This window comes from Aspergillus eucalypticola (genome assembly GCF_003184535.1).
Source record: "Aspergillus eucalypticola CBS 122712 chromosome Unknown BO83scaffold_18, whole genome shotgun sequence".
NCBI lineage: Eukaryota > Fungi > Ascomycota > Eurotiomycetes > Eurotiales > Aspergillaceae > Aspergillus > Aspergillus eucalypticola.
Genome location: NW_020290292.1, coordinates 141,858 through 160,362, shown reverse-complemented (window position 1 = coordinate 160,362; position 18,505 = coordinate 141,858). Strand labels below are relative to the sequence as shown.

Genomic DNA, 18,505 nt, shown 5'->3' with positions numbered 1-18,505 from the left:
GTAATGGCTGATATTTCAGATATTACAGGGGTATAATGACTCACTTGAACTATGATAGCCACTCACTCTCGGCCAGGCTTTTTGAAGGCCCTGAGACTATAGTATATAACCTGACCTGCAGCTTCGTTCGCTTCACTCCTACCCTCTGAAAGAGCAAGTTCTGTATCTCCTTTCTGGCGTGTTTTCCAGGCTAGAAAATGATCGCATCTACCACTCCGTCCCGAGCTGCCAGAGCTCTGGCGTTCGGTCGACGAATGCCATCACAAAGAAAATCATCCCCGTTCGTATACCCCCTGTTTCATACAAAAACCCATGATGCTAATGATAAATCTCGATATGTCAATACAGTCGTCTTCTCTCCTCAACCGCCCACCGTTATGCCGACGAAACACTGAACAAAGTCTCCTCCAAGATCACACAGCCCAAGTCCCAGGGTGCATCTCAAGCGATGCTTTACGCGACCGGTCTGACAGAGAAAGATATGTCCAAGGCACAGGTTGGAATCTCATCAGTGTGGTTTGAAGGGAACCCCTGTAATATGCACTTGATGGATTTGTCGTTGCTGGTCCGTGACTCGGTAGCCAAAGCCGGCCTGGTCCCCATGCGTTTCAACTCCATTGGCGCCTCTGATGGCATTAGTATGGGCACATCTGGCATGCGTTTCAGTTTACAGAGCCGAGAGATCATTGCCGATGGAATTGAAACGGTCATGAACGCCCAATGGTATGATGCTAATATTTCGTTGCCTGGCTGTGATAAGAACATGCCAGGTGTGCTGATGGCTATGGGCCGGGTCAATCGCCCGAGTATCATGGTGTATGGTGGTAGTATCAAGCCCGGCTGCAGTGCGGGGGGTAAGCCACTTGATCTGGTCAGCGCCTTTCAGTCGTACGGTCAGTATCTCACTGGCGAGATCGATGAGAAGGAACGGTTCGATATCATCCGACACGCTTGCCCTGGTGCTGGTGCTTGTGGGGGGATGTATACTGCTAATACTCTGGCAACGGCCATCGAGACCCTCGGTATGACTGTTCCTGGAAGCAGCAGCACGCCGGCAGAGGATCCACGTAAGCGGGCAGAGTGTGAGGATGTTGGCCAGAGAGTGAAGAATCTGCTGAAGGAGGATATTCGGCCCAAGGACGTCATGACGCGGCAGGCATTTGAGAATGCCATGATTGTGGTGAACATCCTTGGAGGCAGTACTAATGCAGTACTGCACTTGATTGCCATTGCTGATTCCGTCGGGATCAAGTTGACCATCGATGACTTCCAGGCCGTGTCAGACAAGACACCTTTCTTGGCCGACCTGAAGCCTTCCGGCAAGTATGTCATGCATGACCTGTACAAAGTCGGGGGCACGCCAGCACTGCTGAAGTTCCTGCTCAAGGAAGGCCTTATCGACGGCTCCGGAATCACTGTCACTGGCAAAACCATGAAAGAGAATTTAGCCTCATGGCCCGAGTTCTCACCTGACCAGCCTATCATCCGTCCCCTAAGTAATCCCATCAAGCCAACCGGCCACTTGCAGATCCTCCGTGGGTCATTGGCCCCTGGCGGCTCGGTTGGCAAGATCACCGGCAAAGAAGGTCTTCGATTTGAAGGTATCGCCAAATGCTATGACTATGAGGATGCTTTCATCGAGGCTCTTGAGCGAGGTGAGATCAAGAAGGGCGAGAAAACTGTCGTCATTATTCGATACGAAGGACCCAAGGGTGGTCCCGGTATGCCTGAGATGCTCAAGCCCAGCTCAGCCATCATGGGTGCCGGATTAGGTCAGGACGTTGCGCTCCTCACTGATGGGAGATTCTCTGGAGGTAGTCATGGCTTCTTGATTGGGCATGTTGTGCCTGAGGCTATGGAGGGCGGGCCCATCGCCCTGGTGAAGGACGGCGATCGGATCGTGATTGATGCGGAGCAAAGAGTGGTTGATCTGCTGATTGCCCCGGAAGAGATGGAAAAGCGAAGAGTTTCTTGGAGGGCACCGGCGCCTCGGGCAAAGAAGGGAACATTAAGCAAGTATGCGAAGCTGGTGAGCGACGCGAGTCATGGATGCGTGACGGATGGGCCAATCTAAGCTGGAAGTTAGTTTTCCTCTGAGTAGCTAGTTCAATGAGAATATATTGGACCAGACACATGATTGCTCCTTCTATAAACTTACTGTGTTTATACGTATTAATGTTTACATGATCGACCAACGCTGCCCCAAAACTAACTTCAAGTTGCCATCCTGCAATAGTAGTCTAACCAGATGACTACTATCTACATTCAGCATCGATGCTTCTCAAACCTAACACAACCACCACAACACACACATAAACCTGCCACTACAAACACACTTTTACACAACCTATCGTCCCAAAATACCAATGACCCCCTACCCCTCCCAAACTCTCTTCAATATAATCCACACATCCCAACTCCAACCTCTCCATCCAGATCCAGCTCATCCAGCTCCCCACCCCGATAAGATAAGGGCTAGCCCTCTAACCCAATGCGGTTGGTGACCCCCTCAGTTGACCAGCTTAGTTTGATAGTTTCCCCTCCTGCTACGTCAGTCACCCGAGTCGAGTCCAGTTGTTTACTCCCTACCTTCCTACCTACCTCTACAATCATTAATCTTTTACACCTTCTGCATATAAATCCATTAGACATAGACCCGCTCCATCCGATACCCTTACGACCAATTTATTCCCTCCACCTTCTGCTTGTAAAAGTGCAACATGGCCGATCCCAAATACGCCGGGTCGAAGTTGCTGTCGAGGGGTCCGTTGGTATGTTTGTATATATATCTGGATCGTGTTTTTACATAACTTATAGTGTTGTTATAGTGGGGTTGATATATGCTGGGGTGAATTGTTACTAACGGGAAGTTACTGATAGGACCCCAAAGAAGCCAAATGGACTCGACTGGTCATGTCGTCGTATACGGATCCTAATGGTGTTGAGAGGACGTGGGAGTCTGCGGAGCGTCAGGTACGAATTACTACCCTCCTCCCTGCAACTTTCTTTCTTGTTGGCATTTCTGCTGGTGGTCTCCAATTGAAGAATAATTCTTTCTGTGGGGAATGAAGTGATAAATTCTGCGTTGAGAATAAATATATTCATTTTTCATGCTAATTGCTTCCAAGACCCGCCCCGCAAACTGCGACATTGACGGCGTTGGAATCGTGACAATCCTCAACAAGGAAACCGGGCCAGAACTGCTCCTGCAGAAGCAGTACCGTCCACCTATCGATAAGGTGGTCATTGAGGTTCCTGCGGGACTGATTGATCCTAATGAGACGGTGGAGGAGTGCGCTGTGCGGGAGCTTAAGGAGGAGACGGGTTACGTTGGTGTGGCGGAGCAGACTAGTAGTGTTATGTATAATGGTGAGTTTTTTTTACTTTCTTTTCTTTTTCCCTCTTCGGATGAGACTAGACTACAGTACCTGTTGAGCATGGGTTCAAGTTGGATTGTTGGGGTATTGACTGACGTGTGTTTACAGACCCTGGGTTCTGCAATACCAACCTCAATATGGTGCATGTCCGGGTGGATATGTCGTTGCCGGAGAACCAGAACCCCAAGCCCCAGCTCGAAGACAACGAGTTCATTGAGTGCTTCACTGTGCCTTTGTCTTCGTTATTTGAAGACATGAAGAAACTGGAGCGGGAGGGATATGCTATTGATGCTCGGGTGGGCACAATAGCTGAAGGAATCGAACTTGCGAAGCGATTCAAGCTTTGAGCTGTATGTAGATGTTCCAGCTGTGGCTCTGTCTTCGTCCCGTACCGTGGATCTGCACATCCTATGGTATCCTGACGACACTGCCGTTAGAGTCGACATACTGTCGAATGCGATATATACATTAGTGTGAGTGTTACTGCTTCCAGTATTAGAGCCCACAAAAAGCTGTACAATGTGAAAATCCCCTACAGCAGCCCCTCCTCCTTGAGGCCTTTGTATAGAGCCCACGCGGCAAGGGTCTTCCCATCTCGCAGACCCTCTTTCCATAGATCGCGCAACGGTACCACCTTCAACGTGATTTTCTCACCATGTTGTCGTAACCCAGTTAATCGTCCTTGCAGGCCGTCAATTTCCTTGCGCGACATGCGCTTCTGACACAAGAACAAGGGAATAAACTCGTCGCTCCCACCGGCCGAAGGGTACACTGCCTTTTGCAACGTCTCGCCCTCTTGTGGCACGGACTGCAGAGCCAGCGATGTCATGTCAATTAGCTCCTCCTGTGGTATTGTCAAGCCTGTCTCCTCTTGAATCTCCTTTGCTGCACCACCAGCGAACGATCCACTGTCATCAAGCATGCCGGCTGGGATTTCGGGGAACGCAAGAGAACCCGCGGGGATACGAGGTTGGATGGTTAAAATGGCACGCTTCTCGTCTTCTGCCGATGGAGGCACATCGTCTGGTTGAAGTATGAGCTATAAGAGAGAGACACAGCGTTAGCATTAGGACTCAATGTTGTCAGTGGGCGATTAACAGAGGTAGCTCGCTTACCAGCATGCCTACGCTGCCACCGCGCAAGAACACGCTTCCCGGAAGCGTCTCCCCATTTTCATTTGACACCTCCGCTTTGAACTTCAAGAAGCCTAGACGGCCACCACCGAAACGGTCCACACTCTGGATATCTATTTTCCGCAGGACATAGGGGTCTTCGGAGAACTCGTGGGAGGGTTGTTGCTGGCGACTCAAGGAGTGTTGCAAGGTGGTAAGCCAGATACGGAAAGCTGGGAATCGCAGCAGATCTTCACGAGACAGGTCTGCTGGACAGGAGACGGGTAGAGTGGCCGAGCCATTGTGGTCCAGATTGCGAGGAATGGTGAAGGTGGAGAAGGACATTGTGAGGGTCAAAGGCAGGCAGCGAAGGAGGAGAGCTGGTCGCGTATGTCGCACAGACGCCGATAGCCACCGGGCGGGCGTCATGAACCGAGCCGAGGTGTGGAATGGGCGGAGGAAGAGGGACGGGCGCTTAACGTTAATCGGAGAGCGTTGGAGTCATGTAAAAGGCGATGTAGATGTGAGCCTTATCTTCAGAGTCTTCTTCCAGTGATAGCACCGTGGTCGTGGGAGCTATTGAAGCTATTGGAGCTAATGGGATGGATTATTGAAGGGAACATGAGGGGGAAAGCTTTCAGGGGAGAGAGGGAGAAGGGCATGACGTCGTCGGCTTCGCAGCTTGTTTCCGCAGTGTCCGAACTGCCCTCATCGGGCCAAAGTCTAGACGCGGTGGCTCCTCCGATCCTCCCAAGACAAGGACGGATGAATGGATGGAGGGATCGATGGATCGATTGATCGATTGATCGGTTAGGGATACCTCCGATGATGGATGGTCAAACAAAGGAAAAGTCGGGGACTGAACGCCGGAGTAGCCTCTTGTTTCGTCCAAGTCCAAGTCCGAACAGCCTCTTTGACTGGCTATTGGATCAACAACCCAAGACATTGCAGTAGTATCCTTAATGCCAATCATCTCGTTGCAAGGTACAAAGTACCATTCATCAACTAACTTTTTCCTTCCTCTAAATATCACTTGACCAGTCCCCGATTGCTTTCCAGGAATGGATCCAACGGATCGCCGTGTCTTGCGGGGTCCGACGGTGACACTGACTGTCTCTTCTTCAACCTCTCACTGACATCCTCCCAATCCATCCTCTCTCTCTCTCCTTCTTCTCATTCTCTCCTCTGCTCCCCTCCCTTTATTTCTCCCTATTTTTGTGAAACTCTTGAAAGCTTGTCCTCCATCTTGTAGCCTCTTCTCTCTGTCTCTCTCTCTCCCTCCCCTCCTCCCCCTCCTCCTACTACCATCTACCCTGCAGCTAGCCTTCCAGTCCGATTGGATCGGTGATCTGATCCCCGAAGTGCTACTGCTCGTTGTCAGCCTGTTTGCAACTCCTTCCATAATTCATTCTACCCCTTCGTATCCGTTGTTGCTGTCGTTCTAGAAAGCTTCCATATTGCCTGTGCGCCTGGTCTTCCAGTGATTCAAGCTTCTCTTGTTTTGACTTCCTTCCCCTCAAGCCTCTTGCGTTTCGATGAGGTTTTGGTTCAACTTCACTGGGAACCGAAGAACCCAGAATTCAGGCCCGGCTGGGAGTTGATCCGACTAAGGAGAGACCGGGAATCCATCGGCGTTAGGCTTCAGCTGCCACTTGGGTTTCCTGTTTTGCATTCCTGCTTCTCCCCGACTACAGTCTCACACCTGCTCGCTTGCTTCGTGGTGTCTTCATTACATCGTTGGCTCATTCAGATCATGATCTCAAACACAATCTGAATTTGGTGGCCAGTACAAACCATTGCACAGCCTGGACACAGCCTCTTGTTGGCAGGATTGTTGCGGAGACGTTGGTGCTTCTATCGACTCTGGAAAGTGCCGCTTTCATGGGTTTTCCATTCAACATATAATATAATTGCGATAACCAGCCAAACGACCCGACCGATATTCGGCGGTAGTAGGACAACAGGAAGGCAAAATTCAAAACAGCATGTATGCATTCACTCCCCATCCCTGCCTGGATTAAGCTATTAGTTGCCGGTTATGTTTATCCAGTCATCACTTCTCAGTCTGCATTGACAAGCACTCTGCCCATCTCGACATATTGAGTCTACATATACTATCAATGGTCTATATGTGTGTGGACTGTTACCAATACTCATTTCAAGGAGCTGCAAGAATCCCCCAGTCACTGTGAAAGTGATAGGGCTTTGGATATATCGTTCGATGCAGCGGAAGGAGGCATAATCCGATTGCCTGTTTTCACTGCTGGGTTGTGGTCCACTGCCAGGAAACCCACTGGGATGACCACTCACTATTCCTAGTTACTCTGCTCTAGTGAAGCGAACCGCTTTTACACATCTCCACCTTAGTATACTATCTCCATTTACGTTTCTTGTGTTTGTCACAGCCTTTTTAAACCCTGTATGCTGTCGATTGCGATTTCATCGGTACATGTTCATGAGCCTCCTATTCGTGAGAATACAACTCTCGCTTGATAGAAGCTAGAAGCGTGTAGCTACTAGCTGATGCGCCATTAGCGTACCACATCCAGGGAACACTACTCCTACGCCTGCGTCAGGGTGACCATTACTCATGGACTCTGCGAGTCGGCCTGCTTTTGAAGGGCTTCCCACGGCGATTCCCAACGATACCAACTTCCAAAACACCCCAACTTCAGCCACTCTGGCCCAGCCTAACACCCAAGACGTAATGGACATCATTCCTGACGTGCCGCGTCCGACATATCATCAAGAAGGTCAGTGCAACGATGCAAGTGATGTTGTTTATAAGTGAAATAACAGAATGCTTTCCAGTCCCTACGGTCGCGAGTCTGTCTGGGGCTCCAAACACCTTCTCAGCCAATGCTGCCTCAAACCAAACAGATTCTTTCACTCCACAGCAAACACCACCGAGAACCTACTTCTCATACTTGAGCAATGGCGTCATAACAATGCCCCGTTACACGCCGAACCAGTACTACGGGGAGCCGAGCAATATCGGTCATCAACTGGATTATATTCCTGGTGGAGATCGAGGTCGCTCATTCGCGTACCCTCATACACGAACTCTCTCACTTCCACAAAATCAACACAGCGGCCTTCCTGCCTACCCCCAGCGAGACCCGCGCTCCAGCAACATCCGGCCAGAAATGTCCATGACGACGCCGGAATCAGTATCTGGCATCTCACCGGGCGACGCGTCACCGAACAACGCCGATTCGACATCATCCACTGCAGTGGTTCCGCCAACACTTCGACCTCGAGGTTACGTGCCCCCATCGGCGAGGACCCAGCAAGGAACACAGCACCCAGCCCCTACTGCTGCTTCTCCAGGGCCAACGTCACCAAGTTATCATCAGCAGTCGCAAGCTCAACAACATTCGCATACATCTGGCCCATTCTCTCATGTGCCGCCCTATCTTGAAGAACGTGACAATGGCACCTATAGCGCTCCACTGGTTACAACGCCTGCCCAGTCATCCTCGGCCAACTTTGTAGCAACTGGCACGCCGTCTTCACGCTCGACGAATGCGGAAACCCCCAGATATGGGCGCCCTCCTTCGCAGCGGCTAGATCTTGCTCGGCTAGATCTTGCTCGGCGAGCACATTTCCACGCCCATCCACACAACCAGCAGGCTGCGCAGGCCATCGTGGAGGCTCATATGCAGCTGCAGCGCCAGCGCTTGCTCCGTCAGCGCCAGGGGCTTGGTACCAACCCCACGAAGCCAGCCGCAAGTCTTGATAATGCGAAAGACGGCCGCCCCGAACCAAAAGAGGCGCACGAAATGCGAGTATCACTCGAATGCAAGGTTTGCTTCACTCAACTCGTTGATACGGTACTGCTTCCTTGCGGCCATGCTGTCCTCTGTCGATGGTGTGCCGAGATCCAAATTCCAAGCAGCGTCCTGGAACGAGGCGTGCTTGGGGGTCAGCCCCCATGTGTGATATGCCGAGCGCCTGTGAGGCAAAAGGTAGAGGACCATATCTAAGACTTCCCGAGAATTTGAATATTACTCACACTGACTTGGGGACACAGATGCGGATCTTCCTTTCTTGATAGATGCAGTGCTATTGGCACCCTCAGTGTACCAATACACATTACTGGTTAGTTGCTACTAGTTGCTACTTACTGACTTGGCTTTATTGGTGTGTGCGCTTGAGAGACGCACAGTATGTGGCTGGCTTTGCATACTCTGGAGTTTCAGGTTTGGAGTAAATTGGGATTCCTTTTAGTGCATTAGAAATACAGCTCATGTCCAGATCTAGAAATGAAAATTGAATTGAGCCTACTCAGTATGCAGCATCATCATCATCATCTATGCTATAGCATGATGTGTCATCCGCACAACTACAACCAGTTACTTTGGTACTACCTAGATAGTATGATAAAGAGTCACGATCTAGATTCATAGGTTTTAAAATGTACCTACATGCACACCCGCACAGAACCTCGTATTCCACGCCTCGATCAGGCGAAATTTTCTGCAGAAGAAAAAGAAAAAAACAAAAAGCCGGGAAATTTAAAAAGACGCCTGAGGAAGGGGCATAGAATAGATGTAAATTCTCCACCATGAAAAACCGGATAATTGAAACTCGACTCACGCATGGAAGGCGTCGGTGGTGGTTTGTGGTTGAATAGATCGACCAATCATGATAGCGGGTGATCGAGATCGCGATTATAAGTAGTACTACTACTAGTACTAAGCATTCCTCTTTGATTAGTTGGAGTACTTTAATGGTACGTACTTAGGGGAAATGGATAGATCAATGGAAGAGATTTTTTTGATAATTTGAGTGGCGTTTTGGGCTGTTACCGTGGTTGGAAGGACGGTGAACCTACCTCTACCTAGTACTGTTGTTTTCCTTCCTTTTTAGGGAATTGGTACTTGGTAGTTTTGTTTCCTTGGAATTGGGTTTGGTTTGGTTTGGTTTGGTCTTGTTTTGGGAGGTGTGCTTGTATATCTATCCTTCGTTTCTTTCAATATTTGTATGGTGTTTTTCTTACTAAGAATTAGAGAGATTTGCTGGGTTGAAGGACAGGGAGATGGAAATATCACTCCGGTTTTGGGGCAGTGTTGCGGAGGATTTGAAGTGTATCAGTTGAGGGTTGTTTGTTCATTGGCTATTTGTAACTAGGTTATTCCTTGTTCTTGCTGGGGCAGTGTCACACTGGCTTGAGTAGCTACTTAGGTTATGGATGCTTGATTAGGTATTATTTGTCCTCAAAGTTTTTGGTTCCTTTTAATGGAGGCTTTCATTCTGTTCAGGGCTGATGGATATACCAATGCGGAGGGCTGTTTGGGAGATATGCAGAGAGAGTATGCGGGTGTAGTTAGTGTTATTAATTCTGTGACTAGAAAGAGTAGTTAATGGTGGACAAAGCAAACTACAGTACTCACCATCTCTTTTGATTAATCAATCGCAATTATTCAAGCTGCACAGGTTTCATATGACATTCCGATGCAGTTGACCCTTCATCAACGATGGCGCAGAAGCCGATATTGTTTCCCACCCCCACAGCTCTTCTGAATTCCCGAATCATACGCAATTCATCGTCGCAGAATATCGGGCTCATATGCATTACCAGAAGGTTTAATCTGAAGCTGCGAGTAGCCTTATTAGGCCCATGTCAGAGACTGGCAGTTTCTCTGCAGAACCTTCCAGTCCGTGTGCTGCACGAGTGTTTAAACCTGCGTGCATGCGCTGGCTCTGCTTGATGCGCTGGAACTCTTGGAAAACTATCAGGGAAAAATTGCGATCCTCTCATTTGGATGAACGTTTTGGGGAGCTCCTATCACTTGCAGTGGTGCTAACGAGTGGCTAACTGATCTATCGGGGATACTGCTGCGCTTGAGAGGGCACCTGCTTGGCGTGACGGGAGTTGGCAGACTGTGGAGTTGACTTGGCAGTGAGCTGGACCACCACAGATCAGTTCAGCGGCGGGTCAAGGTTTTTCTTTCAGTATTATCCGGAGAGTTTGAGAGATTGGGATTGTTGGTATGGAAGCATAGCGTATGGATAAATGAGTGGAAGCTTTCTCGATGAAGAAATGGCATAGCTGGGGGGTATGTGGTCCTGTGATCAAGGGCAAAAGAAGGTCTAGTGTCAGAAAGAAACTGGAAAGAATAGTTAGTTCACCTTGGCTCAGTCAATGTGATTTACAAGAATAGCAAGCAATTGAATACGTGAGAGGGAAAGGGGTCAAGGGAAAACACCCCCCCAAGGTCAAGAGGACAGAGGGATAAGATCCAACACGGCGAGGTGCATCGCAGGGCCTCCATCCAGCCCTGGACCAATTGCCCGATCAAGGACCTAGAATGGGACCGCCAAGCCAGGGTTTTCATCCCCCGGCAACGTGCATGGGCCGCATGGGAAAAGGCAACCACTAGCAAAGAACCGGGGAGGCGTTGTTTTCATGGTTTGGATCTTGGGGAAGTATCTGGCCAGTGAGCTTGCCAGTCTGCAAGCCACGGTAGGAGAAAGGCGGCCCTAGTCGAGGTAGCTAACTAGCCATCACTTTGAAAACAAACTATCTTTAGGCCAGCCAGGATCTAGCTATTCCCTCTTATACACTACTATTTGATAGTCCATACAGAGCCTATCAACCGGTTTTTGCTTCTCTGCTCGTGCCGGTGTGGGTACTATGTAGTATGTATGCGCATTGACCGTTGGTCGCTGTCTCTCTCTCGTTGAACTGTTTGTCTTAGAGTTGCAACACATCCCTGCATGTTATGGTAGGGGCGATTGCTCGTCGAATATCATGCATCTGTAGCTGGTAGGGAATGAGCAAACAGGTATGGTGAGCTGCTGTTCCAATGCAGGTATACATGCTGATGCTTCAATACAGAGGTCTGAGTGTTATGTTTCAAACATGATTTACCAGCCGTTTATCATGGCTGTGATTTGATATCATCATTGTACTACTGCCCTTGACCAAGGGGGCATCTGTAATGATAGCTTTCCATTAGTCCTGTAGGTAAGTGAAACATTTTCCACTTCGCCTTCCTGGTAATTGGAATTCAATAGGCCAGCACCACAGGTAGACCGTTACCTGGTTGACCTATTCCAGGCGTGGGTGTGCATAAGAAGATCTATACCACTGCAAATATAAGCTATCCTTTCCATTACCGAAAATCATGGTAACGTCAGACGTGTCTGGATAGACGCCAATAGCTTTATCGTCTACCAAGGTACGGAAATCGATAGCCTTGGGTGACTCAAATTTTGGTCTCCTATGGGATATATCATAGCCTAACCAGGCAAGGCTAGGCAGTGAAATGGATATGTTATGTGGTTCAATGACTAGCTTCGGAGTCCTCCTTTCGCTTGTCAACTTGGCCTTGACAATCCCGTATTCGTAATTATTGAGCCGCACTAGCAGTATCTTCGCCTTTGTATTCTGCTGGTTTTTCTTAGGACGTCTTGTGTCATTACTAATTGTAGTCACCAATTGTACGGATCTGGTTCGTATCGATGCGTGAACGGTAGATCGCTTATTTCCAGCCCATTGTAGGCTCGTAGTACCCAACTATATACCTGCGAAAAGGGATGCTATCCGACTCTTCCTCCACCCATCCAGCGCGCAGAGAGTTTGGTTCACACTTTTGAAGCATCACCACGCCGTGAAACCTGGAAGAAAGTATCCGCCCCAATAGTACCTGCCAGTTGACATGCGGTACCAGTGACTCTTAAACGATAGCCTTGCAATGACAGGTCATTCCACGCCGGGTGGCAAGTTAGAGGGGGTGTACTACCATGGAACGTCGGATATAGGTAGGCGTGTGATCTCAGAAGGCTTGTGGGAACGCTGCGATATCCGTACAGACTGAACTGGCTGTGTCTGCACGGCCCCCTTGGGCCCAATATCGGTCAGGCGGGCAGCGCCCAAACGATCGAAAGACGGGCCTGTCATAATGTCCTTACTTTTAGGCACTGGTATTTGCAGTACCTGGATCATTTAGTAGTAAGTGTGTCTGTCTGTCTGCCTGTCTCATGTCAGACATATGTATCACGACAAGCTAGAGGTGCCTGTCAATGCAATCTTGGGCTTTGTCCAAGGGAGACAGCACTGACAAATATTCAATCGCACGCCGATTGCTCTAGTTAGAATTGGGGGTGTTGACAGATATGAGGCCATATGTATAGCAACACCACCTCGAGGTTAAAGGCAGACCGTCCCACTCTTATACGACTGATCCACACCACTAGCTGATAAACTACCAGCCTCACTGGGGCGGCAGGTCGATCAAGCCCTGAATCACACCTGGCCATCTCTCAAGCTCAAGCCTTTCCGACGTTGAACGTGGCGCGCTGATCGCGATTCGGTCCCCACATGCGACATGTTTTTTCTACTATTGACTAGCTACCGTCGGTATGAAGTGGTTCGGCAGCACTTGGAGTCGGCCGGTGGCCGTGCTCGTGCACTTACTTGATAACAACCGACGTACATAAATGTGCTCCTGTCCAAGAGGCAAACAGTGCGTTGCTGTACTGTTGCAAAGTGTCACCAACTCTATGTAGGTTTCGAAGCCGAACCAGAGTAGCGGTGTCCATGCAAGGGCAATCCCGATTATTTAGTCTGCTCAGTACGTACCCGGTGAACAGGGGAAACAACCGGGAATGAAAACCGGCCTTTGCCGGTCTGTCATTTTCTGACCCCTTAGGCCAAGGCTTGTAGAATCCATTGTTGGCGGGGAGGGGGTTTTGTGGCTATGGCAAAACACGGACATTTTCGCCCATGATCAGATCAGGCAGCGACTCCCTTAAGAGTGGTTCCCAGCAGGGTCGTGGTTCGACGCTGTCAACCGCAGCCTTGGTGCGGCAAATCAAACAGGTCGGAGGTTAAACGCCGCTCAGGCGACCAGCAGTAGTAGCATCCGTTGTCTCGGTGAAGATCGAATAGCACCGCGTGGGCGCGAATTCGAGAAACTGTGGATTCGTCAAGGGAGGGGGACACACCTTATAAAGCAAGGGCAACAGCATCCTCATTCCTGGAATTAAGCTTGTTGGTTTTAGTGGCGATGAGGGTCGAGTCAAGTATGCCACAGGCTGCTGCATGCAAGGAGCTCCGGTAAATGTGGTCCTCCCCAAATCATCGGGTCCTAGCATCAACATCGCCAATTCAGCTAAAGTTTGTTTTGGTTTGTCTGCCAACTCCTCAATTCTTGCGGGAAGACCGCCAAAGATAGATGGTTTTTAAAGACTATTGAAACAGGGGTAATAGATAAGTTTGCCACGACCCTCGTGGAAATTTAGGGGACAGGGGGAGGGTTGGGAAAGAGAAAGAGAGTGGGAAGGAACAAGGAAAGAAGGCATAAGAAGGGAGATCCGGAGCGTGGGCAGCTTTGGTGGTAACCGAGTCGGTAGCATACTATGATATCCAATTTACCCTTCCTGGAAGGATGTGGCGCTCGAGGGGAGGGGAAGTCGATCGGGTATTGCTAGCAAACCGTCGAGACACAGACCATTAACTTTTGAACCATCCAAAGTGAGCTTGCCGAAGTGTGTTTGGAAGCCGTGATCACAGGCAGATGGAATTGAAGCAGGAGCAATAGTTAGTAAGTAGTACGGAGCCGTCTTTTCTTAGTAGTATAGTGGTAGCAAAGCGGCGCCATACAAGGCCGGGAGCCAAGGAACAAAACCTCGCCACGATGCGGTTCTATTCGGAGTTTGAGGGGGGAAAAGAGAGGGACAGCGAAAGAGAAATGTGAGAAGGAAATGATATAGGCAAAGGACTGATCGGGACCGATCTTCAAAATTCACCAGATGATCATCCCAGAGCATTACCAGGTTGATCCCTTGAGAGAAACTGGAGGGAGAACAGCAAGTGGGACAAAGCCGACGAGGCAACTGCCCGCAAATCGTCAGGCTACCGAAAACTGCGGCTTATCACCCCCCATCCGTATCCTTACCCGAGTTTGGTCACTTTCGTGGTGATTCTGGTAATTACAGGCAGCCATAGCCGCCAAGTCATCCTTACCCCAATACCGGAAAATTACCGCGGTGAAACCGTTTTATGGTGATTATGAAAGGGCCAGTCAAGCCAGTTCCAGCCAGCCAAAGACCAGCCAGCCCCTCTCTTCCTGGTATCAATACCATCCATCGAGGTATCACCGGTAAGAGTCAAAAAAGTTAAGTCAGTCGTACAGTAGTAATAAATAAGTAAGTAAGTAAGTAAGTAATGGAAGTGAAAATTTGTTTTCATTAGTAGAACAACCAGAAAGGAATTGAAAAATCAAGAGAAGAAAAAAAAAATAAAAACACAGAAAGGTAGAAAGAAAAGAAAGGAAGAGAAGAGGATGAAGAAGACTAACCTACTACTTTTCCTTTCCTTTTCCCTTTTTCCCCCTACGGTAAGTAACTAATGTACTGCTACCGCTGTTGCTGCTGCTCCTGCTGCCGCCGCCGCTTGCTGGAAACTGGCTGGCTGCGTTGGTTGCTGCTGTTCGCTCTTCTTCTTCTCCGCCTTCTTCTTAGTCGCTTTTTGTCTCCGCGATTTGACCTTCTCGATCTATCCATTCTTCAAGGGAAAATTAGCCTTCCTACTATCACGCCGAGGTGGGTTGGACTATCAATCGTTGCTTTCGGTGTTCGTGCGCAATTTTCCTAACCGGTTTGCTCACTCTGATTCCTAGGCAGAGATGACTTTAGTTGCCTAAAGAACCTAAATGTCATCTGCCTCTTAAATAATCCCGCCGTGTCCCTCCAACGTGTCCAGGTCAGTATTACCATTATTATTTGATTATTATCGTCAGTTCCCTATATTATTATGACTGTCGTTTATTTACCTCCTTCTCCTGCCCATGTCTACTATTCTTCTACTTAAAAGTCCTCTGCTACTGCTACTACTACCACTACCACCATCACTACCACTGCTACTACTACTACTACTATTCCTCCTCCTTCTCTTCTTCCCTTGCTCTCTCGAACTACTATCTCCCTGTGATTCGCTGTGCTGTTCAAGGTTTCCCAATCTTGCTTGTCACATAGGCCTTGATGTCATTGTAGATCTGATCTGATCTATTACTCTCAAACCACTGCCCCGTCTCTCGTTCTGTTTTCCTTTCGGCTTCCTCCGTCATCGCCAACATCACTTCACTTGCGCCGCGATTACTATATATTAGTCTTTTTCCCTACTTGCGCACATTCACCCGCTCCTCTTTTGTTCAATCTTCCTCTTTCCTTCTCGTCTCTGCAGCCCTTCTTCCCCAGGACCACTACTGTTCTATTATCACCGCCACTACCACCGCCACCACACCATCCTTCACCTGTCGCATTAGCTCCACCATCATCGGACTGATCGTCTTATCAATACTTGGTGTTGGACGGCTCGCTGATACGGATCAGATGACGTGTTACATAACCCTACGGTAGCCAATACGATGAGTGACGGAAATGCTGGCCAGGACTCCCTACTGGTTTCATATCATGATCGAGCTTCTTCTGCAACAGCCCTACTAGAGCCCGTCAACCCGGACACCCATCCGAATTCTTCCTCCCACCCCAAGTGAGTAGTATTTCCCCCACACACCGGGCTATTGAACCAATTCCAGAATGCTTGTCCATGTATCGCGCTATGATATTGTATCTCCTGCTTTTATGGTCTATCGAATTATCGTCGGGTAACTACCATCTGCGGTGTTTTTAACAGTCCATATAGGAAGCCACTACCACCGTTGGTGTCGGATGCTGGCTCCCCTGCCGGATCCTCTACTACCAATCGAGCGTTTCACTCTGCCAGTGCCTCATTTTCGCACAAGAGAGGCGACTCAGGGGGCGCCATCCCGGATGATTTTGCCTCGGATGGCGTGAGTGAGCAAGCGGCCAACCTTGCTTCCTCCAACGTGCCGAACGGGTGTCGTCAAGCATGGCAGGAGCAATGGAGGCGGTCTGACACCGAGTTAGTCCGCCCATCAAGCCGCGCAGTAGCTGAAAGTCGAATGGGGCAGGCTAGTCCGGCTGACAGCAATTCCCGCCTTCCTAGAGATGCCGCCCCCACGGTGGACGACATAGGCGAAAGTAATGGCGGCTCATCCCCGCTTCATTCGCAAGCATTTCGCTCCAGTCCCATCATGAATGCCGGCCGTCCGCCAATGAACCCAAGCGCCAATCCAGACGAGATGGCCTCCCTCTCCGAAGTGTCACGGGAGTCTGCGGAGGGTCTGAGCTATGGCCAAGAGTCCGCGAGACAATTGAGCAATGCTCATAGTCCCGCCGGCGCGGTCACTGGGACATCCGGAGGTACATCAGCATCAAATGGGCTTATACTTCAGCTAGTAGAAACTGATTATTGCACAGAAGAAAAACTGATTCAGGATGTTCGAGGAATCTATGCCGGGTTGGTGATGGCGGAAAATAGATGCGAGGTGTGGCACAAGCGGGTCCAAGAATGGCCCACGATGACGCAGGTTCAATATCAAAGCTTGGTTGGAATCCACGGAACTATGCTGCAAGAGTATCACGATTTCTTCCTTTGCTCCCAACATCCTGTCGCGAGCCCTGCGCTCAAACGCCTAGCGGAGAAATATGCCATGCCCGCACGACTATGGCGCCACGGAATCCATTCGTTGCTGGAACTGCTGCGCCATCGGCTTCCTGAATCCTTGGAGCACATGCTAGCCTTCATCTACTACGCCTATTCCATGATCACACTGATGCTCGAATCGGTGCCCGCCTTTCAAGATACCTGGATCGAGTGTCTGGGAGATCTCTCGCGCTACCGGATGGCCGTGGAGGAATCCGACCTTCGCGAACGTGAAGCCTGGGCGGGCGTGGCACGATACTGGTACAACCAGGCTGCAGACCGGAACCCGAGTGTGGGCAGAATCCAGCATCATCTGGCGGTTTTGGCCCGACCGGATATCATCCAGCAATTGTTTTACTATACGAGATCTCTGGTCAGTGTTCAGCCGTTCGCGGGCACACGGGAGAGTATTTTTCTCCTATTCAATCCTTTCCTGAGAGGGCCCCGAGCACTTGGTCGTCTGCCACTAGTAAGCGCTTTTGTGACCGCACATGGCCACTTGTACACTAGAGACGTCGGAGATCGCTTTATTAAGTCGATCGACACATTTGCATCGCTTCTGAACCAGACTATAAGCCAATTGGGGGCTGCATTCAGGCTACAAGGGTTCTTCATTTGCGCTTGTAATATATCCGCCATGCTAGAATATGGCAGCCCCGACGCTTACCTGGGCCTCGAGTTCCAGGAGGCGGAGCAGTCGCAAGTAGAGTCACTAGACGAGATCTACGACTCTGCTGCCAACGCCTGGATTCCTGTCAATGACCTCGAGGCCGTGCAAGCAGAGTTCTTAGCATCTCGGGACTCCCCAAATCCATCGCCTCTGCTCTTTTACGGGTCCTACCTCGCTTACCACACTTTGTCCGTGATGCTCGAACAAGTCAATCAAGTCCCTGACAGGAATATATACGCAGCATGCCATGTCTCTCTAGCATTCCTCTGGTGCTTGTCACTTACACCGCGAGGTATGAACCGCCTGGAAGTTGCAGTACCGTGGAGAAAACTTGTGTCTTTTCTCAATACTCTGTTTCGCAGCTACATCAGGCCCGAGATCGCCGAGAGGGAAGACTTTCCCGTCTCGGAAGAGACCACCTGGGTAGCGGAAGACTTCCTTATCCGTGGCCAGATCTGGAGCCAACGTCTCTATCCTGCATCTTTCTTCGACAACGCACCTACTGCCGGCGAGGGCAGGAACATTGAGCCACCGTCACGGGATATCACCAGGATGTACAGGTGCATATGGCTGGGAATCAGGCTTGCCAAGGTAAGCTTCCTGTGGATAGGAAGATACTATGATCGCGTTAAAAGAGTCATGCTAATAGCGAGCAGTTTGGACGTTGGATCACATATGACCCCAACGAGCGGAAGTTCTCTGCTACCCCATTTGCCCTGAAGCTTGAGACTATTGCCGAAGAACACAACCCCTTTTCCACGCCGAGTGAGGCCAGTCAGGATAGTGCAGGCAACGACGCGCGCGAAACATGAGGACGGCCTGGCTG

General features: G+C 49.9%; 4 protein-coding genes across 4 annotated transcripts; 3 read left to right on the top strand and 1 right to left on the bottom strand.

Annotated features, from left to right (window-relative positions):
- Positions 1-197: 197 nt before the first annotated feature.
- Positions 198-2,074, top strand: BO83DRAFT_390290 (dihydroxy-acid dehydratase; the record flags this gene model as incomplete). Its single annotated transcript, XM_025532848.1, has 2 exons — positions 198-280; positions 349-2,074. 2 exons carry the CDS (start codon positions 198-200, stop codon positions 2,072-2,074), a joined length of 1,809 nt encoding a protein of 602 aa, XP_025386356.1.
- Positions 2,075-2,624: 550 nt separating this feature from the next.
- On the top strand, positions 2,625-3,871 carry BO83DRAFT_379794 (MutT/nudix family protein). Its single transcript, XM_025531592.1, has 4 exons — positions 2,625-2,771; positions 2,881-2,973; positions 3,129-3,369; positions 3,486-3,871. The coding sequence occupies exons 1-4, from the start codon at positions 2,721-2,723 to the stop codon at positions 3,722-3,724; spliced, it is 624 nt and encodes a 207-aa protein (XP_025386355.1). The 5' UTR covers positions 2,625-2,720; the 3' UTR covers positions 3,725-3,871.
- Positions 3,488-5,255, bottom strand: BO83DRAFT_379793 (putative NUDIX family hydrolase). The gene is made up of 2 exons (XM_025531591.1): positions 4,493-5,255; positions 3,488-4,416 (listed from the first exon to the last, which is right to left on the bottom strand). Exons 1-2 carry the CDS (start codon positions 4,832-4,834, stop codon positions 3,910-3,912), a joined length of 849 nt encoding a protein of 282 aa, XP_025386354.1. The 5' UTR covers positions 4,835-5,255; the 3' UTR covers positions 3,488-3,909.
- Positions 5,256-7,079: 1,824 nt separating this feature from the next.
- Positions 7,080-18,491, top strand: BO83DRAFT_316691 (uncharacterized protein; the record flags this gene model as incomplete). The annotated part of the gene is made up of 6 exons (XM_025527673.1): positions 7,080-7,242; positions 7,301-8,413; positions 15,833-15,992; positions 16,146-16,726; positions 16,784-18,270; positions 18,336-18,491. The coding sequence occupies 6 exons, from the start codon at positions 7,080-7,082 to the stop codon at positions 18,489-18,491; spliced, it is 3,660 nt and encodes a 1,219-aa protein (XP_025386353.1).
- Between the last annotated feature and the right edge of the window lie 14 nt (positions 18,492-18,505).